Source organism: Carcharhinus amblyrhynchos, chromosome 10 (assembly GCF_965287045.1).
Source record: "Carcharhinus amblyrhynchos chromosome 10, sCarAmb.v2.hapA, whole genome shotgun sequence".
Classification (NCBI taxonomy): Eukaryota; Metazoa; Chordata; class Chondrichthyes; order Carcharhiniformes; family Carcharhinidae; genus Carcharhinus; species Carcharhinus amblyrhynchos.
Genome location: NC_137333.1, coordinates 45,845,954 through 45,873,265, shown reverse-complemented (window position 1 = coordinate 45,873,265; position 27,312 = coordinate 45,845,954). Strand labels below are relative to the sequence as shown.

General features: G+C 40.9%; 1 protein-coding gene across 1 annotated transcript; it reads left to right on the top strand.

Moving 5' to 3' along the window:
* Positions 1 to 134: 134 nt before the first annotated feature.
* LOC145348907 (centrosomal protein of 57 kDa-like) lies at positions 135 to 26,971 on the top strand. Its single transcript, XM_080196968.1, has 11 exons — positions 135 to 595; positions 5,068 to 5,230; positions 7,352 to 7,531; positions 8,252 to 8,373; positions 11,591 to 11,707; positions 12,627 to 12,704; positions 16,049 to 16,150; positions 18,730 to 18,807; positions 20,891 to 21,135; positions 23,123 to 23,267; positions 24,709 to 26,971. The coding sequence occupies exons 1-11, from the start codon at positions 569 to 571 to the stop codon at positions 24,946 to 24,948; spliced, it is 1,497 nt and encodes a 498-aa protein (XP_080053094.1). The 5' UTR covers positions 135 to 568; the 3' UTR covers positions 24,949 to 26,971.
* Positions 26,972 to 27,312: the final 341 nt, after the last annotated feature.

The following is a 27,312-nucleotide window of genomic DNA, read 5'->3' as shown; positions in this document are numbered from 1 at the left end:
TTAACCAATAGGAATGCGCCATAGGGCGATGTGCCATGAGGCTCGCGCCAATCGGAGACCGGCTTCATCGGCGCGCGGCTGCCAATGGAGGGTGACGGTTAGAGGCGGCGGCGCGCGCGGACAAACCCGGATTTGAAAAGGCAGCTCCAGAGCACGTGATGTTTGTACTGCCAGGCCGGGAGGGCGGGGTAAAGGAATGCGCTTCAGCTGTCACTATTGTGATCGCAGTGAACTCCCACAGCACTCTGACTAAACCCGAGGCCAGCCACAGCACATTGAAGGACACAATTAGCGTTCACCTCTTCCAATTGGACCATTAACCGTTCCTGTCAAGTGACGGCTGTCAATCAGCCGGATCCGCCAATGAGGTGACCCAGGAGCCGGCTGGCGGCCTCCGCCCCGCCTGTTGTTGTCTCCCTTGCCTGCCCCGCCCGCTCGAGCTGTCGCAAATGGGGCCACTCGGGTTGGGGCCTCGCCTCTGATGTTTCTTCTCTATCCGCTGCTGTGCTTCCCCATTCCGGCCCCTTGAGCAACTCCCTCCTATAGAACTGCGTTCAGGCGCCCCGACATGGAAGCTGATTCCCAGAATGGAAGGGTGAGGCTCTCATTCATTGTACCGAGTATGTGCGAGATGTGCCTGACTTCAGCGCACTGAGGAAAGGGCTGAGAGGAGGCACTTCACTAGCTGAGTGCGCGCCTACACTTTCTGGTAGAGTGTGCTCATGTTTTAATATTGTAAGCTCTTCGCTGCATTTCTTGGAACTAAACCGTGTGAGATTCTGATTTTAATGAACCGCTCAGTCTGTTTTACAATTTCTGAAACGTTCTTAAAGGCTGCCTGTTTCTATCTGTTTAATTCTTAGCGAATTGATAAATTTCAATAACCGCACATCTTCCCCTTTATGATGCACTTGACTATGAAATTTACTATAATTTGAGTGTGGATGGAATATTTTTTCTTTTGGAATTGTAATATTGATTGCGCAGTACTATAAAATGAGGGAATATGCAGATTACGTCGTGCAAAGTTTTTGGAAATGCTGTACTTTAATTATGCAAACGTGACTTCGTGGTAATCCTAGAGAGTCATTAGATTAGGGTTTAGGGCCCGTTTCGAGACTTGAGCACATAATTTGGGTTTGTATTCCAGTTGTGGTTGAGGGAATTGTTACATTGCTTTCAGAAGATGGTTTGAATTTGTTCACCTGTTTAGGTGGATGTAAAGGATTACAGGATTATCCTCAATTAATTTTTGGACGTGAACACTCCTTTTGCATGCTTTGTCTAACGGGCCATGTATCGAAAATTAACTACTTTGTGTAGTGATACCTATGGAGCAGCTATAAATTGTAATCGAGCAGAATACTTCAGATGCTGGAAATCTTGAATTAAAACATAATAACGTTAAAATACTCAGGTGTGGCATCATCCAAGGAGAAAAAACAAATTTATTGTTTCAGCTCAATGACCTGGAAGACTTAAACTAAAAGAATCTGTGAACGAAGGAAAGATGGAGAATGGAATAAAATACAAGGTCTGACAGGGTGAAAGAAAGGAGAGATTTAATGAGACGAATTCATTCATTTGTGTTTTACCCAAAGGCAAGTTCTTGGCTCATGCTTCATCCTGAGCCCTTTTTCTTGGACGTTTATCACTGATTTGCTATTTCCTTCTCTTGGCAAATAGATATGTCTGCACCTTTCCTCAACTGGAAGAAGAATCAAACGATTCTGGTTTTATTCAGAATCGCATGCTAGCTATCTGGTCAGCTGAACTAGCTCTGCCCAGCCATGAGATAAGTAGTGCAAAGAAACAAAAAGATGTTTCAAGGAGGTGTAAATGGCAGAATTGTTCAGAAACAAAATAGGCAGAGGTCATAATCTGAAATTGTTGAATGAACTCAAATGTTGAGTCTGAAAGGGTGTAAAGAGCCTAATTAAAAGGTGATGTTCTTGGTTTCAACTTTGAGCTTCATTAGAATATTTTTGGAGGCGAAGGACAGAGCCCAAAGTGGGAGCAAGCCACAGAATTTTAAATGACTGGTTAGTGGAAGTTTGGGCTGTTTATGGACTAACAGCAAGTCTAATAGCATCTGTGGAGAGAGAATAGATAAAGTTAAAGTTTATTAGTCACAAATAGGTTTACATTCACACCGCAGTGAAATTACTGTGAAAATCCTCTAGTCGACACATTGCAGCATCTGTTTGGGTACACTGAGGGAGAATTTAGCATGGCCAACTCAGCTAACCTGCACATCTTTTGGATTGTGGGAGGAAACCGGAGCACCCAGAAGAAAGCAGCGTAGACATAGAATGTGCAAACTCCACGCATACAGTGATCTAACCCAGGGCCCTGACGCTGAGAGGTAACAGTGTTGACCACTATGCCGCCTTAAATAACTGTGCCCAATGTAGGACTCAAACTCACGATCCAGATATTGAATTGCATGTTCTACCGACTGAGCTAGCCAGGCGCAAACAAGGTTTTGTCTGGGTGACCCTTTTGTCAGAACTCTCTGATGCTGTAAAACCTGCTGAGATTTTCCAGCTTTTTTTTTGTTTCAAATTCCAGCATACACAGTAATTTGCTTTTTAGATCAGACCATATTGTGAGAAGCTAAAACAGCATGCTAAATTGAAAAATATTATCTTAGAATGTTGCAGTGCAGGAGGAGGCCATTCAGCCCATTTGAGTCTGCACTGACCACAATCCCATCCAGGCCCTATCTCCTTGTATTTATTCTAGCTAGTCCCCCAGACACTAGGGGGCAATTTAGCATGGCCAATCAACTTAACCCACACATCTTTGGACTGTTTCCCTCGTGTCTGCGTGGGTTTCCTCCGGGTACTCCAGTTTCCCCTCCCACAGTCCAAAGATGTGTGGGCTAGGTTGATTGGCCATGCTAAGAAATTGCCCCTTAGTATCGCGGGATTAGTGGGTATAATATGTAGGCGTATGGGGCTAGGGCCTGGGTGAGATTGTTTGTTTGATGCAGACTTGATGGGCCGAAGGGCCTCTTTCTGCACTGTAGGGTTCTATGATTCTATGAAACTGGAGGAAACTCCACACAATGACCCAACGTGGGAATTGAACCTGGGTTCCCAATGCTGTGAAGCAGTAGTGCTAACCACTGAGCTACTTGTACGGTGGCAATCTGGGAGGAATATTTGGGGCTTAGGGCAATGAGAGAGAGCTGGTAAAAAGGGATGTGTTAGCATCTCTGGGGTGGTGTTGATGTACTGAATGTACAATTATGTAAATTCACAATAGCTTCAATTTTCCTTTTACGGTCTTTTCATTTAATCTGGACAACACAGGCTTGGAGCTTGTGAAAGAGGTTTGAATGTGGAAATGGCAGGAATTGTTTATTGTGTGGGGAGTATAGAAGGTGAGTTGGGGGGATTCATTGTTTTGGGAGGTAGAGTGATAGGTGAGGACAAAAATATCTGAAGTAGAGCCGATGTGTCTGAAGGCCTTGCTGACCATGGTAGGGAGAATCCTCAGCTGAGGAAAAGGAAAAACACATTGGAAGCACTGGTGTAGAAGGTTGCCATCATAATGGGTATGGTAGTGTAATCTGTATTTTGCCTGTGGCTTTTAAATTGATTGCATTAACATTAAGATGTACAATTTCCATAATCTACAAGATAGAGAGCAACTAAAGCCTACTGAACATAATATAAGAACATAACACAAGAAGTAGGAGCAGGAGTAGGCCATCTAGCCCTTCGAGCCTGCCCTGCCATTCAGTAAGATCATGGCTGATCTGATGTGGCTCAGTTCCACTTTCCTGCTTTCTCCCCATAACCCTTAATTCATAAGAACATAAGAAATAGGAGCAGGAGTAGGCCATCTAGCCCTTCGAGCCTGCCCCGCCATTCAATATGATCATGGCTGATCTGTCGTGGCTCAGTTCCACATTCCTGCCCTCTCCCCATAACCCTTAATCCCCTCGCTTATCAAAAACCCATCAACCCGCGTCTTAAAAATATTTAGCGAGGCAGCCTCCACCACCTCAATGGGCGGAGAATTCCAGAGATTCACCACCCTTTGAGTGAAGAAGATCCTCCTGAACTCCGTTCTAAACCGCCCCCCCCCCCCCTTATCTTGAGGCTGTGCCACCTAGTCCTACTGTCCTTTCTGAGTGGGGAGAGTCTCTCCACCTGTATCTATCCATCCCATTCATCATCTTATACGTCTCAATGAGATCTCCCCTCATTCTTCTAAACTCTAACGAGTACAAGCCTAGTTTATTCAGCCTCTCCTCATAGCTCAACTCTGGTATCAGCCTAGTAAACCTTCTCTGCACTCCCTCCAAGGCCAAAATATCCTTGCGTAAGTACGGCGACCAAAACTGCGCACAGTACTCCAGCTGTGGCCTCACCAATGCCCTATACAGCCGCAGCAAGACCTCCCTACTTTTATATTCAATCCCCCTCGCTATGAAGGCCAGCATCCCATTCGCCTTCCTGACCACCTGCAGGCTGGGTTTTTGCGACTCATGCACAAGGACCCCGAGGTCCCTCTGCACCGTCTCCTGCTGCAGTTTTTCGCCACGTAAGTAATAGTCTTTCCTACCACTATTCCTACCAAAGTGGACCACCTCGCACTTGCCAACATTAAATCCCTTGCCTACCGAAAACCTATCTACCCGTGACTTAAATATATTTAGCAAGGTAACCTCCACCACTTCAACGGGCAGAGAATTCCAGAGATTCACCACCCTTTAGGCCAAAGGCCAAACACCATGCAAGGTAATGTGCAGAAGTTTTGCATACAACACAAAATCTTAGCAAATGCATTGCTGTGAATTGAGTTTGTGTGATTTATCAATGTACTTGCTGTGCACATGCAACAAGGGAGAGTGATAGTTGCCTTTCACAGTTGAAAAGCTATGAAACTGCTTCACATTCTGTAGATACTAATATACATTATCAAGTTGCATAGTTCTGAACTATATGTAATGTATATGGATTGTATATAACCTAACCCCAGGCATTCAAGTGCCAGTTAATGTAAATACTTTCTGGGAAATGTGTATGTTACAATTGCATTTTCATTCTACAGCCACAGCCCAGTTTGGATGGAGGTTTTCAAGTATTACCAATATCAGACAGCCTGTCTGTACCATCATTTACAGCATATCCAACAGACAAGCCCTTCATCAATGCTGATTTGCACCGAACCCCAGATAAGCCTGTCGTTGCATATCCAGAGAGCAACAGTAGAGGTGTGTAATCAACAGATTATATTTTTTAAAAATTCAGCTGTTTGGTTTCAGCTGAGACAGGCTGCAATTCACTTATCCAGTGTTATATAACAATCTTAACTGTCTGCCTGCAGACAATTTTCATTTTTCATCTTGTTTGGCATCAGTTTGGTGTAGATGAATTTTGATAAATTATTGGGATATTCTTGTTTCACAGAACCATTCTGTGATCATCTAAAGAAATTGCCCAATGAAAAGTTTAAATTGTACCTTCGTTGGCTGGCTCAACTGGGGAGTGAATTCAGGCACCATTTCTGAATGTGAATACACTGTTTTGGCTCCAGATAGCTCAGGTATTCTGTCATAATTATAAATGTGACAGTGAGCTAGGGGTATGCCTGTTTCAGATAGATATCATACACACTTATTTTTTAAAGTCTGGAAGTCTCTACAGGACACTTTGTGTTCTACTTTATTTCTCAAGGGTTCCTCTTCACTTTACAGGTTCGACCCAAGGCTTACCACAGCTCTCAGGCATTCACTTTGATTCTTGTTAGTGTTCCCATTATTATCCAAAGGGCCTTTCCAGTAGGGTGATGCTCCAAACTTTCCTTGGGCACTTTGCAGATTGTGGGCATCCCAGCTCAAACATGGACCTCACTCCAAAACATGCCTGATTTCTGAAAGCCTGCTTCTGGTCCACAACTCCTTTACCATTTCTGACAGATTCCTTCTGCTTGTTTACAAGCTATTCTAGTTCCAGGCATAGTCTGCCTGTTACAAAGCTGCTTTCAAGCTGACTGATTTTGTGAGAACTCGCATGGATAGAAACATAGAACAGTACAGGCCCTTCAGCCCTCAATGTTGTGCCAAGCTATGTCCAAACCCAAGATCAAGCTATCCCACTCCCTGTCATTCTGGTGTGCAGATGAACCCAAAATGAAAGGTTATCCCCCTGCATGAACTGTTTCCACAGCAAGCTGGTATATGTGGGATGCACTATGTTGAGATAAATTTCACCTTAAAACACCCCTTTGATTCTGGAACACATGAGTAATTTAAATCTGATGAAGCCAACTGGAGACGTCCCTTTCCCACCAAGGGCTCAGTTATTGTTTAACATTTTCCCACTTCCAACCATCACCTTCTTAAATAAACACAGGCCACCCTTTGAATTGTCATTAACAGTTTTTTGCCAGGAGTTTTCATTTGAATTGCATTTAAAATTTCAAACACCAGATTAAAAGTTGTATTCCTAAAATATGTGAATCATGAAATTATACATTTTCACAATAAGGGTTTTTTCAATTTTTGGTGACTTGCGTAAAGCAGACAGTATAGAATCTACCCCACATTTTATACATGTTGTAGCTGAAGATATTGCATTGTGTATAAGTTAACAGTAATGTTTCCTGAAGTCTCTTGCTTACAATATAAGGAGCTTTTCTGTGTCAATTAAATGCACTTCACACCTGGGTTTTGCTGTTTAATAGTTTCCTAGTATGATAGCTTGTCAAATATAATTTGCAGCCTTTAACATTATTTTAATAGCTATTAACATATGCTATAAATGCTAAGTGAATTTGTGTTTAATTTTAATTGAAAGTGTATGTTAAATAAATTCTAATGAAACATCCCCTTGTAATGTAGCCAGGTGGTATTGGGGATATGCAACCTGTGCAATTACTCAATTCTGATCAGTAGGGTGCAGCACTCAGTTCAGGCTATAGCTCAAATATGCTTTGTGAACCAGGACTTGCAACTATGCATCCTGAGGGGAGAATACCTGACTGGTTACAGATATCACTGTCTCACCCATGCAGTACTCTACACGTTGTTGAGCCCTACTGTTTTTAGTTCGTTTCAAGTGAAATGTTCAGACATTTCACCCTTGTTCAGACAAGGGTGAGACAAATATTCCTCCTGAAGTGATCTTCTGTCCTTTTTTTTTGAAGTAAAGGTATAAAATTGAACAAATATACTAATTTATAATCCAAAAGCTGACTTTTGAGGCTCAAGCCAATTTATTATGAGTTAATATATAATGTTGCATCTTGTTCACATAGACATTTGTTACTGATGTGAAGTGGAATATTTCTACCAAGATTGACTTCCAGTATTTTTCCTTCTGATTTAATTTAGCGGTACTTTCAGCATTAAGAAATCTTCAAGAGAAGATACGCAAGTTGGAGCTTGAGCGAGCACAGGCAGAAGAAAACTTGAAACGTATCTCCAAAGATGCAGCTGAGAGCAAAACCATTTTAGAGAAGAGCCAACGAAGAGCAGGCAACGCAGAGATTAAAATGGCACAGCATAGTCAAGGTTTGTTGAAGTGGTTTGTACTTAAAACTTATTAGTTTTCATCTAAAAATTCTTGAGATATTTCATGCCTTTGAGTTTTTGCATATAGTTAGTTGAACTGTTTAGCAGTGCTGATGAAGAATTGAGATTCTCAACTTTCCTACACTGTTGACTGTGCCAGAGTTCCATAATCCTCAAAAGGGTTTGACTGGTGCTGCCAAACTATTGGGTGCCAACCCTGGCAAATATTGCAGCAGTACTTGACTGTATCCTGCCATTGCTGGCTTGAATGGATGTAACCCAAGCTCTGGAAAAGTCTTGACATAATTTAACTTCTCCCATGCCAATTACCTTTCCCTTAAGTAGAATGTAAAGGGAAGTTGTACCTATTACAAAGCCACTTCAGGTGGAATTTGAAATCTTACACATTATAGCAATGCATCATTTGTCAAGTAATCAATCTTTTGAAAGTTTGTATTTTTCAATTGTTAGGTGGTTGTGGCACTGAGTATAGCACACAGACTTAATATAATCTTAGGTATCTGTCTATTCACTTGCATTTCATGCTTTAGAGCTGCTTGTTAGAAATTGTCTGGACGCAGACGTGCAGATTTCCTCTTTGTTAGTATAATGAAATTCTGTTTTAGTGCTGAATGGGAAATTGTGACATTCAATAATCTACCAATTAGAAGCTATTTTTGTATTAGAAAAAAAATTATTATAACTTTATTTAATTTCCAGCATTGGCAACACAATTATCAGCAGCAGAGTCTCGCTGCAACATTCTGGAAAAACAGTTGGAATACATGAGAAAAATGGTGCAAAATGCTGAAATGGGGAGAGAGATGGCATTGCAGAGACAGGTAATGGCAAGGTTATTGAGCAAATTGCAAATGCAAGGAAATTTATACCCGATTGTGGAGTATACAATTTGCAGGAACTGATTGAATTTTGTACCGGACTGAAGAATTGTCACTCTGGATTTTAAATGTTTATTGAATGCTTATACATAGTAAATGGCTGCAGTATTAAAGCTCAATTTGAATCATGGACCTTGTTGATCTTGCCTTCTTGTTGAATTTCGTGTTGTAAGAAATGAAAAGTGGCTGGCTGCCAATTACAAAAACTCTGAAAATCAAAATAGTTGATATAACTTGTAAAAATTTGTAAAGTGGGGAATAGAATGAGTTTGGAAAAAAATTGAAAATATTTCACTAAGTTGTATAATGAATTTCTGCTAAATAAAACAGAATGGAATAGAATTCAGTTGTGTATTGCAAACCTTAGTCAAGTTTCATAAGTATGAATTTTCTTTCTGACCACTCGCAAAGATTGTGCTGGCACTTTTGGCTTATGAATAATTAGAACAAAGAATTTAAAAAGTGAGGTAGATCCACATATTGACTTCTAGCACGTGCAGTAATCACAACAACATGCGAACTTTCACGGGCTAACTTGTGCTCTTTCAGCCATTGGTTGAGCTTTGTCAGGGGCAGTCTTCTAAGAGGAGTCATAGATTTGAATGCACTACAGATGCAGTTTGGCTTCCTGGTGAGGCCCCATTTTATATCAATTTGTTGCACAAAGGCCAATGTTGGGGTGGCAGATTAAAGCTGAGTGGGTGGGCTTGGATCTGCGATGAGGAAATGATTTTTAATGGTGACATGGTTCCATTGTCCGTTCTACAATTCCTTGGCATGATGGTGTTAGCCATACAGGTGATGTAATAGGAGGCACACAAATAGATTGGTAAGACCTTTGTGTAGCAGTGGGCTTGAGTTGATGTGAGCTTTCTTGTTGCAATAATGCTGTCTCCTTGTGAGGGGTTGGGATGTTGCTCAGACTGGGAGCTAGAGGAGTTGAGTTGGTTGGAGGATACCCAGGATGATGTGCATTGTTGTGTTGAGCAATATGCCTGGTGTGGGGGTGAGTTGTACCATACAGGTGCACAGTGTTCTGTTGCTGAGTAGACAATGGCAAGATTTAAGACCTTAAGGTCTGAGCATGTGCATCCCATGAAGAGCCAGCAGATTTGCTGATTGTTTTGATCTATGCTGCTGTCATGGTCAGATGTTTTTGTGTCTGTGTTCAGTCAAGGTTAACACCAAGATGTTGTCTATGATTCTGTTTCTTGCCATTCAAGGAGATACTGCATTTCCCTTTGGCACTGGCATTGTGGATGTGAGATATACTGGTGTCTTTCGTTGCTGCAAGAAGGTCACAGTAGTTAGCCAGTTTCGCAACATTGTTGTTCAATGTTGCCTCTGGTTTAGAAAATGTCCAAGCCCAAGAGGCACAGCATGAACTTCCGAAACAGTTGGAAGCAGATCTTGATTAGAAAAATTGAAAATAGTTGGGGCTAGAACAGATCTCGGGGAACCTGTTGGACTGTTTCTTGCAAGTGCTTGTCTCATCACCATTGTGTACTCTAAACCCCACATCTTTGAGCGAGTTTGAGGATATCAGTAACTCACAGGGGGAGGACTCTTGACACGAGACACAATTACACGCTAATATGGAAAGTAGAAATCCTATGTTTAGAATTGAACAGAAAATAATTAGACTTTAGGAATTATTTATAGACCTCTAGACAACAGTGGTAAAGTAAGGAAATATATTAACCTGGAGGTTAGAGAAGCTTGTTACCAATGCAACATAGATGTAAGGGGAAACTTTAATTTGTGTGTCATTTGGAGAAAGCTGAACAGCTAGATCCCAAAGGCTCTCTATTTCTTGTATATATCCCTGTCAATTTTCTGGAACAATATATTAAACTGAGTATTTGATAGGAAACAAGACCTGTAATGGCCCTGAAGGAGAAGAACCCTTTGTGTATTTTAGACACCCTTGGTCAACAAGGGGAATGAGATGGAGGATTTGTAAAAAAAACAGTAGAAATTCTGTGAATTGGGAGAAATAAGGAATAAGAATGGGTACAAAGAAATTGAGAACTGCAAAATTGCTTGAGAAAAGGCCTGTAATGTATATCCAGTATGTTACTGACGTTGAAGAATAACATGGGCTACCTAATGACAGGTAAAGGTGATGTATGTGGAAGTCAAGAAATGGTGAACATGTTAAATAGTTATTTTTGTTTATCAATTTTTGCAGCAGTGGATGAGGATAACTTACCAAAGAAAAACTGTGATTTTAATTTGGGTTCGTGGAAGTTAGAAATTGAGTGATTTGGGGGACAAGTGTAAACTATTAAATACACTGATGAAGTGGTGGCTTTTATCTCAAAGAAGCTGGAGTAAAATGGTTGGAAGTTGTATTAAATCCCATCTGGAATGCAGCATTCAGTTCCTGGATGTGGCAAGCCAGAGTGGCTCGACAGGCTGAAAAACCTATTCCTATTCCTACTCCTACATTCTTAAAGAGTAATGTACAAAATTGCATTTGTTCTAAGAACATAAGAAATAGGAGCAGGAGTAGGCCATCCAGCCCTTCGAGCCTGCCCCGCCATTCAATAAGATCATGGCTGATCTGTCGTGTCTCAGTTCCACATTCCCGCCCTCTCCCCATAACCCTTAATCCCCTCGCTTATCAAAAACCCATCAACCTGCGTCTTAAAAATATTTAGCGAGGCAGCCTCCACCACCTCAACAGGCAGAGAATTCCAGAGATTCACCACCCGTTGAGTGAAGAAGTTCCTCCACGCCCCCCCCCCCACCCCAAATCTTGAGGCTGTGCCCTCTAGTCCTACTGTCCTTTCTGAGCAGGAAGAGCCTCTCCACCTCTATCCTATCCATCCCATTCATCATCTTATATGTCTCAATGAGATCTCCCCTCATTCTTCTAAACTCTAACGAGTACAAGCCTAGTTTATTCAGCCTCTCCTCATAGCTCAACTCCGGTATCAGCCTAGTAAACCTCCTCTGCACTCCCTCCAAGGCCAAAATATCCTTGCGTAAGTACAGTGCCCAAAACTGCACACACTACTCCAGCTGTGGCCTCACCAATGCCCTATACAGCTGCAGCAAGACCTCCCTACTTTTATATTCAATCCCCCTCGCTATGAAGGCCTATGAATACTGAAACATCAATTTGACCGATTCCATTGAATTTTTGCTAATTCAGGCACCTTTGGAAAAGAAAAACTTGGTGGACCAGTCGGATCTGCAGTCGAAGCTTGAAAAACTTGACCTAATTGAGCGGGAATATCTCCGACTTACAGCAACGCAGACTACCGCAGAGGTTTGTAAATTCTAACTGAACTGCAAAATTGAATGAAAAATTCTTATTGAAAGGGTAATTTTATAGACACTGCAAATATATGGACTAGGAGCAGAAGTAGGCTATTTAGCTCCTCAAGCCTGATCATTAAAATCATGGGTGATCTAATTTGGGCCTCAACTCCACATTCTGCATGCCCTAAATAAAGCTTTGATTCTTTTAGTAAAGAATCTATTCACCCCCCCGCCTTAAAAAAATATTAATTGACCCTGTCTGCATAATTTTCTGGGGAAGGGAATGCCAAAGATTCACCACCCCAAGAGAAATTTTTTTCTCCTCATTTTAAATGGGTGACTCCTTAGTTTTAAAGTGAATCCCTGAATTCTAGTATGTCCCACAGGAGAAGATGTCCTTTCAGTGTCAGACATGTTGCTGGGCAGAAGTTGTAACTCTAAAACAAATTCATTGGTACCTCAATGGACCAGCATAGAATTCCTACAAGAGCAGAAGGAGGCCATTTGGCCCATTGAGTCTGGACCGACCCTTCAAAAGAGCAATCTACCTAGGTCCACTCTCCTGACCTATCCCTGTAACCCCTCGTATTGATCATGGCCACCTCACCTATCCTGCACATCTTTGGACTGTGGGAGGAAACTGGAGCACCTGGAGGAATCCCACACAGACATGGGCAAACTGTTTGTACAGTCAGTCAGTTACCCAAGGCTAGAATTAAATCTACGTCCTGGTTTTTAACTGTATTTAACCAGCCTCCGATGTCCAATTTTCTCTAATGGTGAGTGATGATGACTGCACCTTTTAGTCTTAACATAAAATCCTGATGAATAATACTCTGAATTATTGCAATTGATTTTCTTGTTGCTGAGACTGTGGTAATAAATCAGTTTTGTCAATTATGTTTGCAATAATCTGTTTTTCACAGAAGAAAATTTATGAATTGGAGCAAAAGTTACGAGAGGAAGAACACCAACGAAAACTGGTACAAGATAAAGCTGCACAGGTTTGTGCAAACATTGTAACACTTCTTAAAGTAGTTGGGAATTTAAAATTGGTTTTTGATAAATCTGTTTAAAATATCCTTTATCTAATAGATTGTGGGATAATAGTTCCATATTTCTGCTAACATTATGAACAACAATGGCTGATTTGCAAGCGTCAATGCTTCACCGTAATGTTGTACAACTCAAATGTTCTTGCAGATACAAAGTTTATTGGAGCAATATTTATAATTGTGATGCTTGGATCTTTTATGTAGTTCAAGTGACTATATCATGAACGTTTTCACAATTCCAGCATTAAACATTTAATGAAGTCCTAATGCAGCAGTATTACATAATTCCAGTGTCTTAACAGTTTAATGCAGGATGCATTGAAAAAATAAATCTGAAGCCGTAAGGAAATGGATAGAGGAACAACAAACTTGGAGAAGTTACAGAATTTTATATAGGAGCACTTCTGATGTGGTTGTCTACCATCTACATCAGCTGTTTCCTAAACAATGTGCCATGGCACAAGCCCCAGTCATCAAATTACCTTCAGCCAGGTTGACCAGGCCTGTGTTTCTCTGTACTCACAGGAATCTCCCTTTTTAAAAATTCTCCAGTTTGCTATTCAAGACTGATCACCTTGCGCAGGCTGCATTTTAAAAAAAACTCTAAGTGAAAAACACAGTTGCCCATTTCCATCCTTTATTCAAAAAGTTAATGGGATCATTCTAGATCAGATTAAAGTATGTTTATCTCCTTTTCACATTCAATGACTGCTTCAGTTTTCTCAGCTCCCTGAGCTGTGGAACGCAATTACGTTTTGCCTCCCAATAGTGTTCACCCACTGTGGAGCAACAAGGCTAATCTACCTCCTAGGATGTCTCCTCCAATTCTATAGAGCCCATCACTAAAAGTTGCCCAGTCAGTTCGTCATTTGTGTCAGAAGAGATAAGTAACAATGTTATTTTGTATGCATGCCAATTCACACAGCAACAGTTTTTTTTCATATTTAGCAATCGTGGGGCCCTTTTTTAACTGCTAGTAGACAACAGTAGTTATCCAAATGGTGTCATCTTGGGCAAAAATAGTAATTTACCTTAAATGCAGAAATAACAAGTTGCCTTTCAATCATCTAATAATGTTGTGATTATTAATATACACGATAGAATACCTGCTGTTGCCCCCTCTTCAATTTGGTTGGTTACAAACCAGAGGTTTTAGTCTTTTTTTTCTTTATCAAATATCTGACGAATTGTGTGAAGAGTTCAGTTTAAATATTTCACCGATTTTATTTGACAGATGAATTCCTTCCTTCCAATGTCTCTCTCGATCCTTCAGGCTCTGAATCCTTGTCCATTGACTGTACCGCAACACAACTTGCTTCCTGCTTTTAGCTCAGCTGTGCTCCAGAAGTTCCTGTCCAATTCTGTCTTTCCCTTCCACTGGCCCAGAGGTAGAGGATGGAACCTTCCCTTACGGACACCAAAGCTGTTTTGTAGCCAATTCTCATCCATCTGCTCATGGGGAAATTTTGAGGACACCCCCCCAATCATTCAGTTTCATTCACACTCCATTCCAGTGAGAAATTGTCTCTTTCCCACAGGTTGTGACCTAGGAATGAAAATTCTCCTCTTCATACTGATATCTATCCAGGGAGTCTGTTGTAAAGTGTAGGTTTACAAGTGCAGACTTTGGGTGTAGATATAGAACATAAGAAGATAAGAAATAGGAGCAGGAGTAGGCCATCCAGCCCTTCGAGCCTGCCCCGCCATTCAATAAGATCATGGCTGATCTGTCGCGTCTCAGTTCCACATTCCCGCCCTCTCCCCATAACCCTTAATCCCCTCGCTTATCAAAAACCCATCAACCCGCGTCTTAAAAATATTTAGCGAGGCAGCCTCCACCACCTCAACGGGCAGAGAATTCCAGAGATTCACCACCCTTTGAGTGAAGAAGTTCCTCCTCAACTCCGTTCTAAACCCCCCCCCCTCCCCCTTATCTTGAGGCTGTGACCCCTAGTCCTAGTGTCCTTTCTGAGTGGGAAGAGCCTCTCCACCTCTCCTATCCATCCCATTCATCATCTTGTACATCTCAATGAGATCTCCCCTCATTCTTCTAAACTCTAACGAGTACAAGCCTAGTTTATTCAGCCTCTCCTCATAGCTCAACCCCCTCAACTCCAGTATCAGCCTAGTAAACCTCCTCTGCACTCCCAAGGCCAAAATATCCTTGCGTAAGTGCGGCGACCAAAACCGTGCACAGTACTCCAGCTGCAGCAAGACCTCCCTACTTTTATATTCAATCCCCCTCGCTATGAAGGCCAGCATCCCATTAGCCTTCCTGACCACCTGCTGCACCTGCAGGCTGGGTTTTTGTGACTCGTGCGCAAGGACCCCGAGGTCCCTCTGCACCGTCGCCTGCTGCAGTTTTTCGCCCCGTAAGTAATAGTCCTTCCTACCAAAGTGGACCACCTCGCACTTGCCAACATTAAATTCCATTTGCCATTTCCTGGCCCATTCGCCCAGCCTATCTAGATCCTTTTGCAGACTCTCCACACCCTCCGCGCAATTTGCCGTTCCACCAATCTTGGTGTCATCAGCAAATTTCGACACCATACACTCGGTTCCCTCCTCCAGATCATCTATATAAATGGTAAATAGCTGAGGCCCCGGCACCGACCCCTGGGGCACTCCACTAGTCATCAGCCGCCAATCCGAATAGCACCCATTAACCCCCACTCTCTGCCTCCTATTTGACAACCAATCCTCTTTCCACACTAACACCCTACCCCCAACTCCATGCCCCCTTACCTTCTGCAATAACCTCTTGTGAGGTACCTTGTTGAACGCTTCTGAAAATCAAGAAAGACCACATCCACCGGCTCTCCTCTATCCACCGCCCTAGACATATCCTCATAGAACTCCAATAAGTTTGTCAGACATGACTTCCCCTTAATGAAACTGTGCTGCGTCTGCTCTATCAAGCAATTCCCCTCAAGATGCCTCGCTATTTCCTCCTTGATGACGGATTCTAACATTTTACCTACAACAGACGAATGTTATAGGAATGACATACGATGTTATACAAATGACATAAGAATGTTAGACACACGTTTTCCCAATGAGAGTCTGTACGTGTGCTAGCTATCTTGCCTTTGTGTAGGACATATTCACCAATGTTACAATCATTCTTGCATTTGAGTATTTTAATGGCTGTTCATGCCATTTCCTACCTTTTGCCTTGAAGTGATCTTCAATATCAGAGGTGTGTCTCTGATATATTTAGTAATGTTTGAGGTATGCACACCTTAAGTTGGAATCTTTTGTCGTACTTGCAAATTTGAAGACTTTTTATATAGTTGCAGACTGGCCTGGAAAGAAATAGAATTTTGTTACAAGCAGTGTCTCCATCATCACCGAGGATGAAGAGAGTAAGGAACAAACGGAAACAGCCAGTCAAGGTAGATTTAACAGTATTGGCAATGTTATAGGCAATTAATGTCTGGTTTAACAAGGATTCATGAAATGTTTATTGTATAGTGTTCTGAAATAATATTTTGGTTTAGGTTTATGCTTGGTAAATGTGACTGATTCATGACTGTAGTTGGGAAAGTCATGATGAAATGCCTTTCTTGATTTGGTACCTTTTTAATTATCCAGAAAATTTCAAAAACAACTCTGAACATTGACTGCAGAATGGCAACAGAGATGCTTGATTTTTAAAAGTTTATGCTTGAACTGAGGGGGCAAATAAATTAAAGAATAGAAGATTAATGCAACTTTTTTAAAAGTTTAATGCTGAGTTGAAGAATAAGATTCCCAAAATCAAACGCTTGACTAAGCAACTGTCTCCTTAAATAGGTTAGCAAATTTAAATTCTGGATAAGGTGTAATACTGAACAATATGTTAAGAATGATCAGAGGCAAAGAAACACCTTACAAAGCGTAGGGACTAAACATGAATTTGAAAAAAACCTTTCACTACTGCAGTGGTAACATGATGGTCTCTTTAGAAAACCATCAAAGGTGCAGATTCACTTGAATGGAGAGCTTTAAGTGCAATGAATTGTGAAAAATGTTTTTAAAAGATAGACTTGGAAAGAGACACTGCAGCTAAGACGAAACATCACAGTAAAAAAAAAAATAGGTATTAAATGGGGTGCAAATCATTTAAATTGCAACCTGCTTGGTACGATAAGTATTCTCCAATATATGCTTCTGCCAAACAAAAATCCGAAATCCAACTTTACCATCGGAGGTTGAAGTTTTAGAGACGCTAAACAAACTCGAGCCAGAATTCCTTTGGGATTAATGGTATCTATCCTAAAATGCTGAGTTGATAAAGACTAGGAGGAAGATTGGTGAGGCACCTATTATTTCAAGTGAGGATTTTAGACTCCAGGTTGTTTGCAATCTATTGAAATGTCTTCAGTATGGTACCAGTGTTTTTCATTTCTGTTTTGAATAAGTACATTAAGGGCAAAAGGCTAATTAGGGAAAGAATCCATTAAAGACCGCAATGGTAATTTGTTGTTGGAGCCGGAGGATATAGATAGGGTTCTAAATTAATAGTTTGTGTTGGTGTTCAATAGTGAAAGAGATGATGTGGGTATAGAAATTCAGGAGAAGGGCAGTGATCCAATTAAGTAAATTATCATACACAGAAGATGTTCTGAGTGGTCTGGCAGGCTTAAAAGTAGATAAATCTCCAGGACTGAAATGTATTCCAGGATGTTGAATGAGGCAAGGGAAGAAGTAGCCAGGCCATTGGCAATTTTTTTTAATTCCTCACACCTCTGAGGTGCTGGAGAACAGCAATGTGGTACAATCTTTCAAGAAGAGAGAAAGGGATAGATCAGTCATCTAACCTCTGGTGAGGAAAGTATTGGAAGTAATCCTGAACAACAAAATTTATCTCCATTTGGAGAGGCAGGGATTAATCAAGAACAGTCAGCATGGTTTTCTTAAGGGGAGGTCATGTCCTACCAACTTGATTGAATTTTTTTGAAAAGGTGATCAGGTGTGTGTAGATGAGGACAATGCATTTGAAGTAGTCTACTTGAACTTCATGTCTTTGATAAGATCCCAGTGGCAGACTGATAGTGAAATTAAGATCCACAAAAAGTTGGTGAATTGGCTAAGTGGCGGGAAGCAGAGGGTGAAGGTGGAGGGTTTGTAGGATCCATTCATTCCTCTGAATAGACAAAGATGGCACTGATATGATTTTTTTCATTGAACAGAACGCAAAATTAAAACATTACAAAAAGCGAACAGAGAAAAGCTAGCAAGAGAAATTGGCTTGTTCTACCAGTCTTGTACTGACCAAAGCAGAACTCAAAACTGAACAGGTCTTGAAAACAGACTACTAGCTGAACAATATGTCCATCCTTATCTCATGGCCTCGCAGATGTTGTTTATGAAAAGCTTTGGCTTTTGAAAAGGCCTGTTTTTGCTTGACATTGTACTTTCAAAAAAATGCAGTCAATTTTCCAGCTAACCCAGCATTCCTTCTGAGTTTTAAAATGTAGCCAAGTTAAGTTTGTTTTTAAGCTTGGCATTTAAATGTAATTGCACTGGCAGAACTATCTTAATGAAGTCTTGTGTAAATGAAACAAATTATACAGGGGCTCAACAGGGGTGTTTTACTAACTGGAAGACTGCCCAGTGATGTCCCACAGTGGGTCAGTGTTGAGGTCTTTGCTGTTTGTGGTTAATATAAATGATTTAGACTTGAATATAGGAGGGTTTATCAGTAAATTTGTGGAAGATAGGACAATTAGTGTGGTAAATAGTGAGGAGGATAGCTTTTGAATACAGGAGGAGATAGATGGGCTAGTCAGATGGAGTCTCAGCCTGGAGATTTGCACTGCAGGTCCTGAAAAGGGTCTTGAACCTGCTACCAACTAATCTGAGATCAACAAGATTTTGACTTTAAATTTGTGACTTTTGTTATTGAAATGCTTTAGCAGTCTAGGAGAAAGTTGCTGAAGGATATGCAATCGTGAATATCTAATATGTTTGCCTGATCTATGGTTTTCAGAAAATTTGTACAAACCATTTACATGCACAACCTCATTATCGCTTCAACCTGGGTGATATACCATTTGTTGCAGGAAAGGTGAGTAGCAATTGCATCTGTGTCCAATGCAATGGTGTTGCATTATTTTTCCCCCTACACTGGCATGTCTTTATTGCTGTTGCTTATTCAAATTTTCTATGCGTGTTTGCTGGTGTGGCTGGTGGTGTCGGCTAACCTGACTGATCCTTCGTTGTTGATCTCTAGCCATAGAGAAGTACAGTGAACTTTTGCAGCCTTCAACAAAATTTAATGATTAAAGATTTTCTGTTTAAAAATAAATGAATTGACCTTATCTCACTTCTTGTATTGTCTGTCTTACTGAAAAAGTTTTGCCTGTGACCACTTCAGAAAAGATGATAAACACTTTCTGAAAGATATGGAGGGTACAGTGCATTCATATTATGTGGATCTGGTGGTGATGGTACTGGCCTGTAGGTCAAATCCAGTATTTAAAAATGCCATGTGTCATGAAACCCAGATTGAGGAATAACTGATCCATTAGTGTCCTTTGGGGAAGGAAGCTAGCTACCTCTGCCCCCTCCCTGCACAATTCCAGTCGCACACGGTTCCCTCTGAAGGTAGCTAATAAATGAGGTCTTGCCAGCATCACCCACATTCTCAAATTGAGAATTCAGTTATGATTGGCACCTCAACCACTGCCTTGAACGCTTACTTCCTCTGTCATTAACAAATCCTGACACCAATGTGCACCATTTAGAAGATGCTCTGCAGCACTTCACCATAATTCCTTCCATTAGCACCATCTGAACCTACAACCTCTTCCAGCTAGATGAACAAAGGCAGCAGGTGCATGAGATTAATACCTGCAAATTCCCCTCTTAAGCCACACATCACCCTGACTTAATTGCCATTTAGAACTTCTTGGAATCCCTACAGTGCAGGAGGCAGCCATTAAGTCTGTACCAGCCACAATCGCACCCAGGCCCTATTTCCAAAACCCTACCTATTTACCCTGCTAATCCCCTGAGACTAGGGTCAATTTAGCATGATCAGTTAACCCAGCCCACACATCTTTGGACTGTGGGAGGAAACCGGAGTACACAGATATGGGGAGAACATGCAAACTCCACGCAGTGACCTGAGGCCAGAATTGAACCCAGTCCTGGTGCTGTGAAGCAGCAGTGCTAACCACGGTGCCATTGTGCTGCCTTGTTTTCTAGTGTAATGGGGTGGGAGAATCTCAGGGCTGCACATGCGTTCCTGCTGTGTGCACTTCTCCCAGAGCTGCATTTCAGGCACTGTCAGATCCATGCTGGAAACCAATGGGAAGGCCAGGTAAATACTTCTAAAGTTATTCGTGAATCCCAGAAATAAGTCTCCGGGTCTGTTCACCTCTTCTCCACCGCCCCCCCCCCCCCCCCAATCTTTCTTTCACCCCAGTGGGGTTCACACTAGCTCCCCATTGGACTCCCCAGGGGGTGTGGTGGCTCCAGGATGGGCACCCTGGCTGTGCCAGCCTGTGCCCCTGGCACTGCAATAGAGCAAAGTACCCATGCCCAGGGGGCACCTTGACACTACCCATTGGGCACAGGGTAATGCCAAGGGGGTAGGGCTGATGGGTGAACGTGAAGGGACAGGGCCCTGAGATTGATTGTTGGAGGTGCGGGTCCTGCTACCACTCTGCATTGGAATTGATGGCAGGAGGGAGGCCAGCGATTGGCCTCTTCAGTGTTGCTGGGTCAAAAGCATGAAACAACCTTCCAAAGCAGCAGTGTGGTGTACCTAAATCACAGCAGTTAAATGTGATGGCTCACTGCCTTGCACATACTAGAACATTGGCCTGCTGGTGTGATCAATTATTTTCAAATTGCTAATTTAAGGATTCTGCACAATATCTACTGTCCGAGTCCTTGAGAGAGATGTCTGAGAATAATCCTTGTCAGCCATTCTAAAAACATCTATGAAATCATTGATTAAAGATATAAGATGAGAAGGAAGAAAGGGCAATATCCATTGACTTTTTTAAAAATTGAAATATCAAAATATTTTGAGGATCTGGTTTCTGCTGTGTGAAGAAGCTAGCATCAAGTATATTTAGTTTATCATCTTTTTACTCGAACAATCTGCTAAAGGCAATGTTCTCATAGCCTTTTTGTTTCAGTCTGCTAGCCCAAGCCATTCAGTCCGTGCTAATGTTCAGCATGTGTTGCATCTGTTGAAGCAACACAACAAGATCTTGTGCAATGACAGAGTTGTCAGTGACCAGCCAATAGTCAGGAAGAAAACATCAAGAGCCTGTAATGTAATGCCTGAAAGTTCTTCTGGATCTACCATTTCCTCCACTTCTCGGGAGGTGCTATGTGAACTATTGTTGACATTACAAGATGAGTTTGGACAAATGAGCTTGTAAGTATACGTTCCTCTGATTATCTTTGCATGTTAAATATCTACTGAGATTTTATCAACTTGTGAGCTTACAAATATACTTTATGTAGCTGCATGTGAAACATGGTGAGTATATTATGGAAATGTGGGAATTAGCATGGATATATGAAGAATAAAATATAACTATTTTAGTTGAATTTTGAAGAACATAAGGATTAGGAATGTACTTAATGTTGCCCATGTAGACTTTACAAAGGCATTTTACAACCAGTGTCCCATCTCTTTTTGAAAGAGTTGAAATGTCATAACATTGGAATAGTAAGGGCTCTCAAAACCTAATGAATTCCAGGGAGTAAGGAAGCTTTCTGTCTGGCCATACTAGAGAGAGGGACCAGGGTAGCATAATGTTGTGAAAGGGACAGTGATTTACAACCTATGTATAGAATCTACAGTACGTTTGGCCCATTGAGCTTGCAGCAACAATAACCCCACCCAGGGACTGTCTTTTCCCTGTAACCCCACATATTTAGCTTCCTGATCCCCCAACATTAAAGGGTAATTTATCGTGGCTAATCAAGCTAGCTCCGCATCTTTGGACAGTGGGAAGAAACTGGAGCACCTGGAACTCTCTCAGACACAAGGGAAATGTGCAAACTCCACACAGTCACCTTGAGGCTGGAATTGAACCCGGGTCCCTAGTGCAAAGATGGTCTCAAGATCTTAGATTGAGGTGTAGACAGCCATATGACAGAAACGCAGTAGACAGTTGCAGGAGAAGCTGAGTTACCATTCAGTCTGTTCAAGCCAGAGTTCCGTTTGAAACTAAAATTCATTGACTTTATCTCCTAAAGCACTAAATCAGCAAATTAAAGCATTTTCAAATGATTTTCGTACTTGTTTGGTAACAATTCGGACTCATTTTCAGGATATTGTCTGGATGTGGGTTGTTTCTGGCTTCACCTCGGCTGACTGACAGCTGAGTGAGAGGTGGTGTGTGATCAAGTGGCTGAAGATCATTCACTAATCAGTGACTTAGTAAGGACTAAACTGCAAGTACCCCTTGAGAGGACCCACTTGCTACTGGTTTTGTCATATGAACATACAGATTAAGAGCAGGAGTAGACCATTCAGCCCCTCGAGCCTGCTTAACCATTCAATAAGACCACTGCTGATCTGCTTGTAGCTTCAACCTTACATTACTGCCTACCCTGATGATTAATGAAATAATGAAAAGTCATAAATCTATACAGCTCGCCTTTTAAAAAAAATTAAAGACTCTGCTTCTACAGCCTTTTGAGGAGGTGTTCCAGAGACTTGCAGACCTCTGGAACAAAAAACTTATCTGCCCTAAAGATGCAATCCCTTTTTTAAACAAAAAAATTACCTCTAGTTCTAGATTCTCGAACAAGAGGCCTCTTGTCTACATCCACTCCGTCAATGCCCCTCAGAATTACATCCACTTTTTTTAAAATTCCCCCCTCACCTCTATTTTGTCTTTTGCCCAGATGTGGAGACTCCTAATATAGGAAAGGAAGGGAACTGGCAGACTACAGAACAGGAATGTTTTTTTTCCAGCCGTCACCTCCCCCTGCATCACCACTTCCTTTGAATTGTGTCTGGTACCCAAGGGAAGAAAAAATGGTGGCATAGTGATATTATTACTAATGATCCAGGGTCATGCTCTGGGCACCTGGGTTTGAATTCAAAGATGATTGTTTTAAATTAAGTATAAATGTGGCATTAAGTCTGATCACCAAGAAACCATTGATTGTCGTTAAAAACCCATCTGGTTCACTAATGTCCTTTCGGGAAGGAAATCTGTCATTACCCAGTCTGGCCTACTTGTGACTCCAGATCCACAGCAGTGTGATTGACTCAAATGCTCTGAAATGGCCTAGGAAGCTACTCAGTTGAAAGGCAATTACCGATAAGTAATAAATGATGGCCTAGCTAGTGTGCCCACAGCTTTCCTTGCCAATCTTGCATGCTGTTATATATTTTAATCCAGTGAACATCAAGAGTTGGTCAAACAAATTCATGAAGCAAATACAAACACACTGAGAGAGGATTTGGAACGCGAGTTAGAATCACTGGTGAAAAGAATGGAAGCAAAAGGAGATCAAATTGCTAAAGTCCGCAAACATCAAGCTTCGGTAAGGTTAAAAAAATTCTATTGCGTAGTCATTTGGGTTACTAAAATTGAATGTTGCTGTTGCAACCTGTTGCTGAAGGATTTTTCTTGCACTCATCAATACAAATGCAAGAATACCAAGTTTCAAACTATATTACAATGACAAAAAGTATTGTTGATTGTTTAGCAAGGTCAAAAGCTTTTGGCAACAGATTTCTCTTTTCAGTAATGTTAAAGTTGTTCAATTCCTATGATGACCCAGTAGCTAAAGGGCACAAAACCAACCTGTCCAATCTCAGCTGTTTTGCTCACTACAATAAAAATAATTATCAGGATTAATGGAAGAATGGCATTGCTTTTGATGACACTAAAAATGATTTCAGGTTCCAAGCTGGAAATTCGTTTGTATGTCTGGCTCCAGTGTCAAGTTTCTCTTTTTGTTTCAGCATCACAATATTGCAAATCTATTCTATATTGTAACAGTAACATAAATCTTGCTTGTAAATCCACAATGTTCAAATGAGTGGTGGGGGTCTAAAAATACTTGGTTATTATGGAATAGTTAACTGAAGGCACTAGCATCTTGATGCAAAATTACTCATTGTTCTGAATTTCTGGATTTTATATTTTTCTTCAACATCCAAAATAAGTCAATTGCTGCACTTCAGGATTTTCCAGGATTGAATTGCCTTGGTTGTGTTCACTGCAGAATAAAAGAAATGTGCATTAATAAAAGTATGGCACCATATGGTATATTATTTCCTTAAACCATTTTTTATTAGATTAATAAATGAGAGCAGATGGTGTTGGAGCAATTAATTCCACAGTAACTTAAACTGTTGACCATTTGTATTAGATTAGCTTACATTTCAGGTTGTCTCTTGTACATTCCTGCTCTACCATGTTATAAGGAATGCAATATCATTATTATCTCAATTAAATGTGGGAAGGGAAGGTGGCGTGTAGTGGTATTGTCACCTGATAAATACTCCAAAGACTCAGGATAATGCACTGGGGACCTGGGTTTGAATCCCACCAGATGGTGAAATTTTGAATTTGGTAAAAATGGAAGTAAATTGTGGATTGTTGTCAAAACCCACAGGAAGGACATTTGCCATCCTATGCAGTTCATTCTTAAATGCCACTCCACAAGGGCAGTTAAGGATGGGCAATAAATGCTGGCTTGGCATTCCATGAATGAATAGAAACAAATGTATAGAACATTACTGAATTCGTTGGTCAAGCCAGCCATGATTTGGAATGGAAGTAACTTGTGCCCTATGGATTTAACAAAGCTTCGTATTAAATTTACTAGAACCTTTTCCTATAAATATTTTAGATACCACCTATTCAAAATGAGTTAACAAATATGGTTTCAGATATCACTGCTGTAGAAGATCAGAAATTAATAATGCCCCTTATTGTTCTACAGTCGATACATGATATGTTGATTTCCTTTCAAGCTTAAAAAATACCAAGAAACAACGAGGAGAAAGCATCCTGTCTGTGGACGAGCAAGTCAAAAAAAGACTCTTAAGAGTGCAAACGAAGAGCAAGAGAGAACAGCAGTGACCAGGGGAAAGGTCATTTCCTCCGCTAAAGAGCGACCAGGAACTAACAGCAGAAAGAACCTTTGCTTATTAAGAGACATGCAGACTCTGCAAACTACTCTTCGAAAAGATGATGTTAGCTGGGGTTACTGAAATAATTTATTTTAAAAACTTTTTTGTGTGAATTTCAATCCACAACCTGCTTGTTTATGCTGTCTTTATTTTTCAATTAATTCCTATTCATTTGCTTAAAATGTGTGAAAAAACATCAAATTTCACAACCTGATTTTGGCAAATATTTCAAACTAATTTGTGGACTAGTACACTTCTGCAATGATGTCATGGGACTTTAATAATTGGACCTTTGCATAATTTCTCAGTTACAGGCACTGATCTTCGCACATCATCTTTTGGGGGAAAAATGCGAAAATGTTTTTTCAGGTTCACTTGTTCCAAATTGGAAAATATAGTCTTCTGCTGTTCTGATTTAGCTTTACTTAATGCTGTGGTCATGGTGGCAGTTAATGTGGTCTCCAAATTCAGGAATACTTCATAATGAAGCTTTAATGAACTTGAAGGCTTTATTAATGAATGACCTCCAGATTGGTAGAGTTACTCAGGGAAATTTATGCAACAATGTATTCAAACGATAGATTCTCATTTTAATATTTTATTGTGGCAATCCCATGTGTAACTATTTTTATTTGTTAATTCTGCAAGTGCAAATTATGGTTCTTGCATATTTTTTACAGAACAGTTGGTCAATTTTAAAACTAAACAGAAGAAATTTTTATGTTTTGATCCTAGTATTCACTAAGTTACCTTCAAGAAAGAGAAATACTTTAATCTATTTTAAATAAATAAAGATTTTGCTTTTTTATTTTTGGATGACTGCCAATCTGTTGCACCAGGACGTATGCTTGCACTTCATTATAATTAATGAATATGGTTTTGCGTACTGACTTGAAGGTCAACTCTGATCTTGGGTCATGGTTACATGAGAGGAGATGGTGGTTCAGTGGTATTGTCACTGGATTTGTAATCTAGAGCAAGATCTAGGGATCCAGTTCAACTCCTGGCATGGCAGCTGGTGAAATTTGAATTCAATAAAAATCTGGACCATGAAACTCATTGGTATTGTTGTAAAAACCCATCTGATTTGCTAATGTCACTTTAGGGAAGGTCATGGGACTGCAAATCCAATGTGGTTAACTCTCAATTGGGCAATAAATGTTGGCTTTGAGGTTTACAGATGGTGGTGAAATATGATTCCACTCTTAGGCCATTTGAGGCATTTATAGTCAATCACATCATTAAGGATCTGGAGCCATATTACATGGAGGCCAGGCCATGCTTGTCTGAAGGATGTTACTGAACCAGATGGGTCTATAACATCTCAGGTGGGTTTTAATTGTTATGGAGGCTAACTTTTTATTCTAGATTTCTAATGGATTGAATTAAATTCCCCATAGTTGTCCAGATTTACTAATTGAATTTAAATTCTCCATAGTTTGCCAGATAGAATTTGAACTTGTGGTCCAGTGCCCAGTAATCTAGGCATATAGACATTGTCACTTAGCTGCCATCTCGCTCACTCAGATTACATGGAAATATTAGTTACAGCAAATGTCATTAAACCAGCACATGAATCAGTGTTTTTTGACCATATAAATTCTAATGTTTAATATCGCCTCCATTGGTATGAACTGTTCTAAATATTACTTTTGCTATAGGTCTGATTGCTGAATCATAGGATGTTCTGGGTTAGAAAACCTATTTCTTGAACCACATCAATTAAATTGGCATTACAGATATCTTCCCTTTTTGCTTCTGTAATGAGGATGCATTCAAATTGTTTAAGATCCTGCTTCAGTTCTTTCTTGATCTCCTGTGGAGTGAATCGGATTGGCAAGGCAACCGTAGTTCTGGGGACCTTGAGAGGATGCTAAGATGGATTCGCTCAGCACCCAGAAGATTGCAAGTGTTTCAGCCTTGTCTTTTGCACTGATGTGCTGGCCTCCTCATCAATGAGGGTGAGAATGGTTTGTACAACTTACTCTTCCCATTAGTTTAATTGTCCATCACCATAACTAGATGTGACAGGATTGCAGATCTTGGATCTGATCTGTTGGTTATAGGGTCATTTGGTGCTGTTTGGTATGTAAATCCTGTGTTGCAGCTTCACCAGGTTGACACTTTTTTTTAATGTATGCTTGGTGCTGCTCCTGGCATGGGCTCCTGCACTCTTCTTTGATTCACCTGATTTGATTGTAATGGTAAAGTGGGGGATTTGCCAGACCATGACTTTACAAGTAGTAGCTGTATGCAGTTCTGGCCTGTAGTGCATGGATGTGGCTAAATCTGGTTGAAATGATCCCACTTAGCACAGTGGTAATGCCATACAAGATGAATGGTACCTTCAATATGAAGATGGGCCTTTGTGAAAGGTGAGTGTGGTCGCAGGACTTGCATCTGTGACAGGTGAGGTTGAGGTCAAGTAGATTATTCCTTGTTTCT

Excerpts from the sequence above, each read along its gene's own strand:
- LOC145348907 (XM_080196968.1), top strand. The coding sequence starts at position 569 with ATGGAAGCTGATTCCCAGAATGGAAGG. Across the intron at positions 596-5,067 it reads CTGATTCCCAGAATGGAAGG|CCACAGCCCAGTTTGGATGG; the intron begins GTGAGGCTCTCA and ends TTCATTCTACAG. Across the intron at positions 8,374-11,590 it reads AGATGGCATTGCAGAGACAG|GCACCTTTGGAAAAGAAAAA; the intron begins GTAATGGCAAGG and ends TTGCTAATTCAG.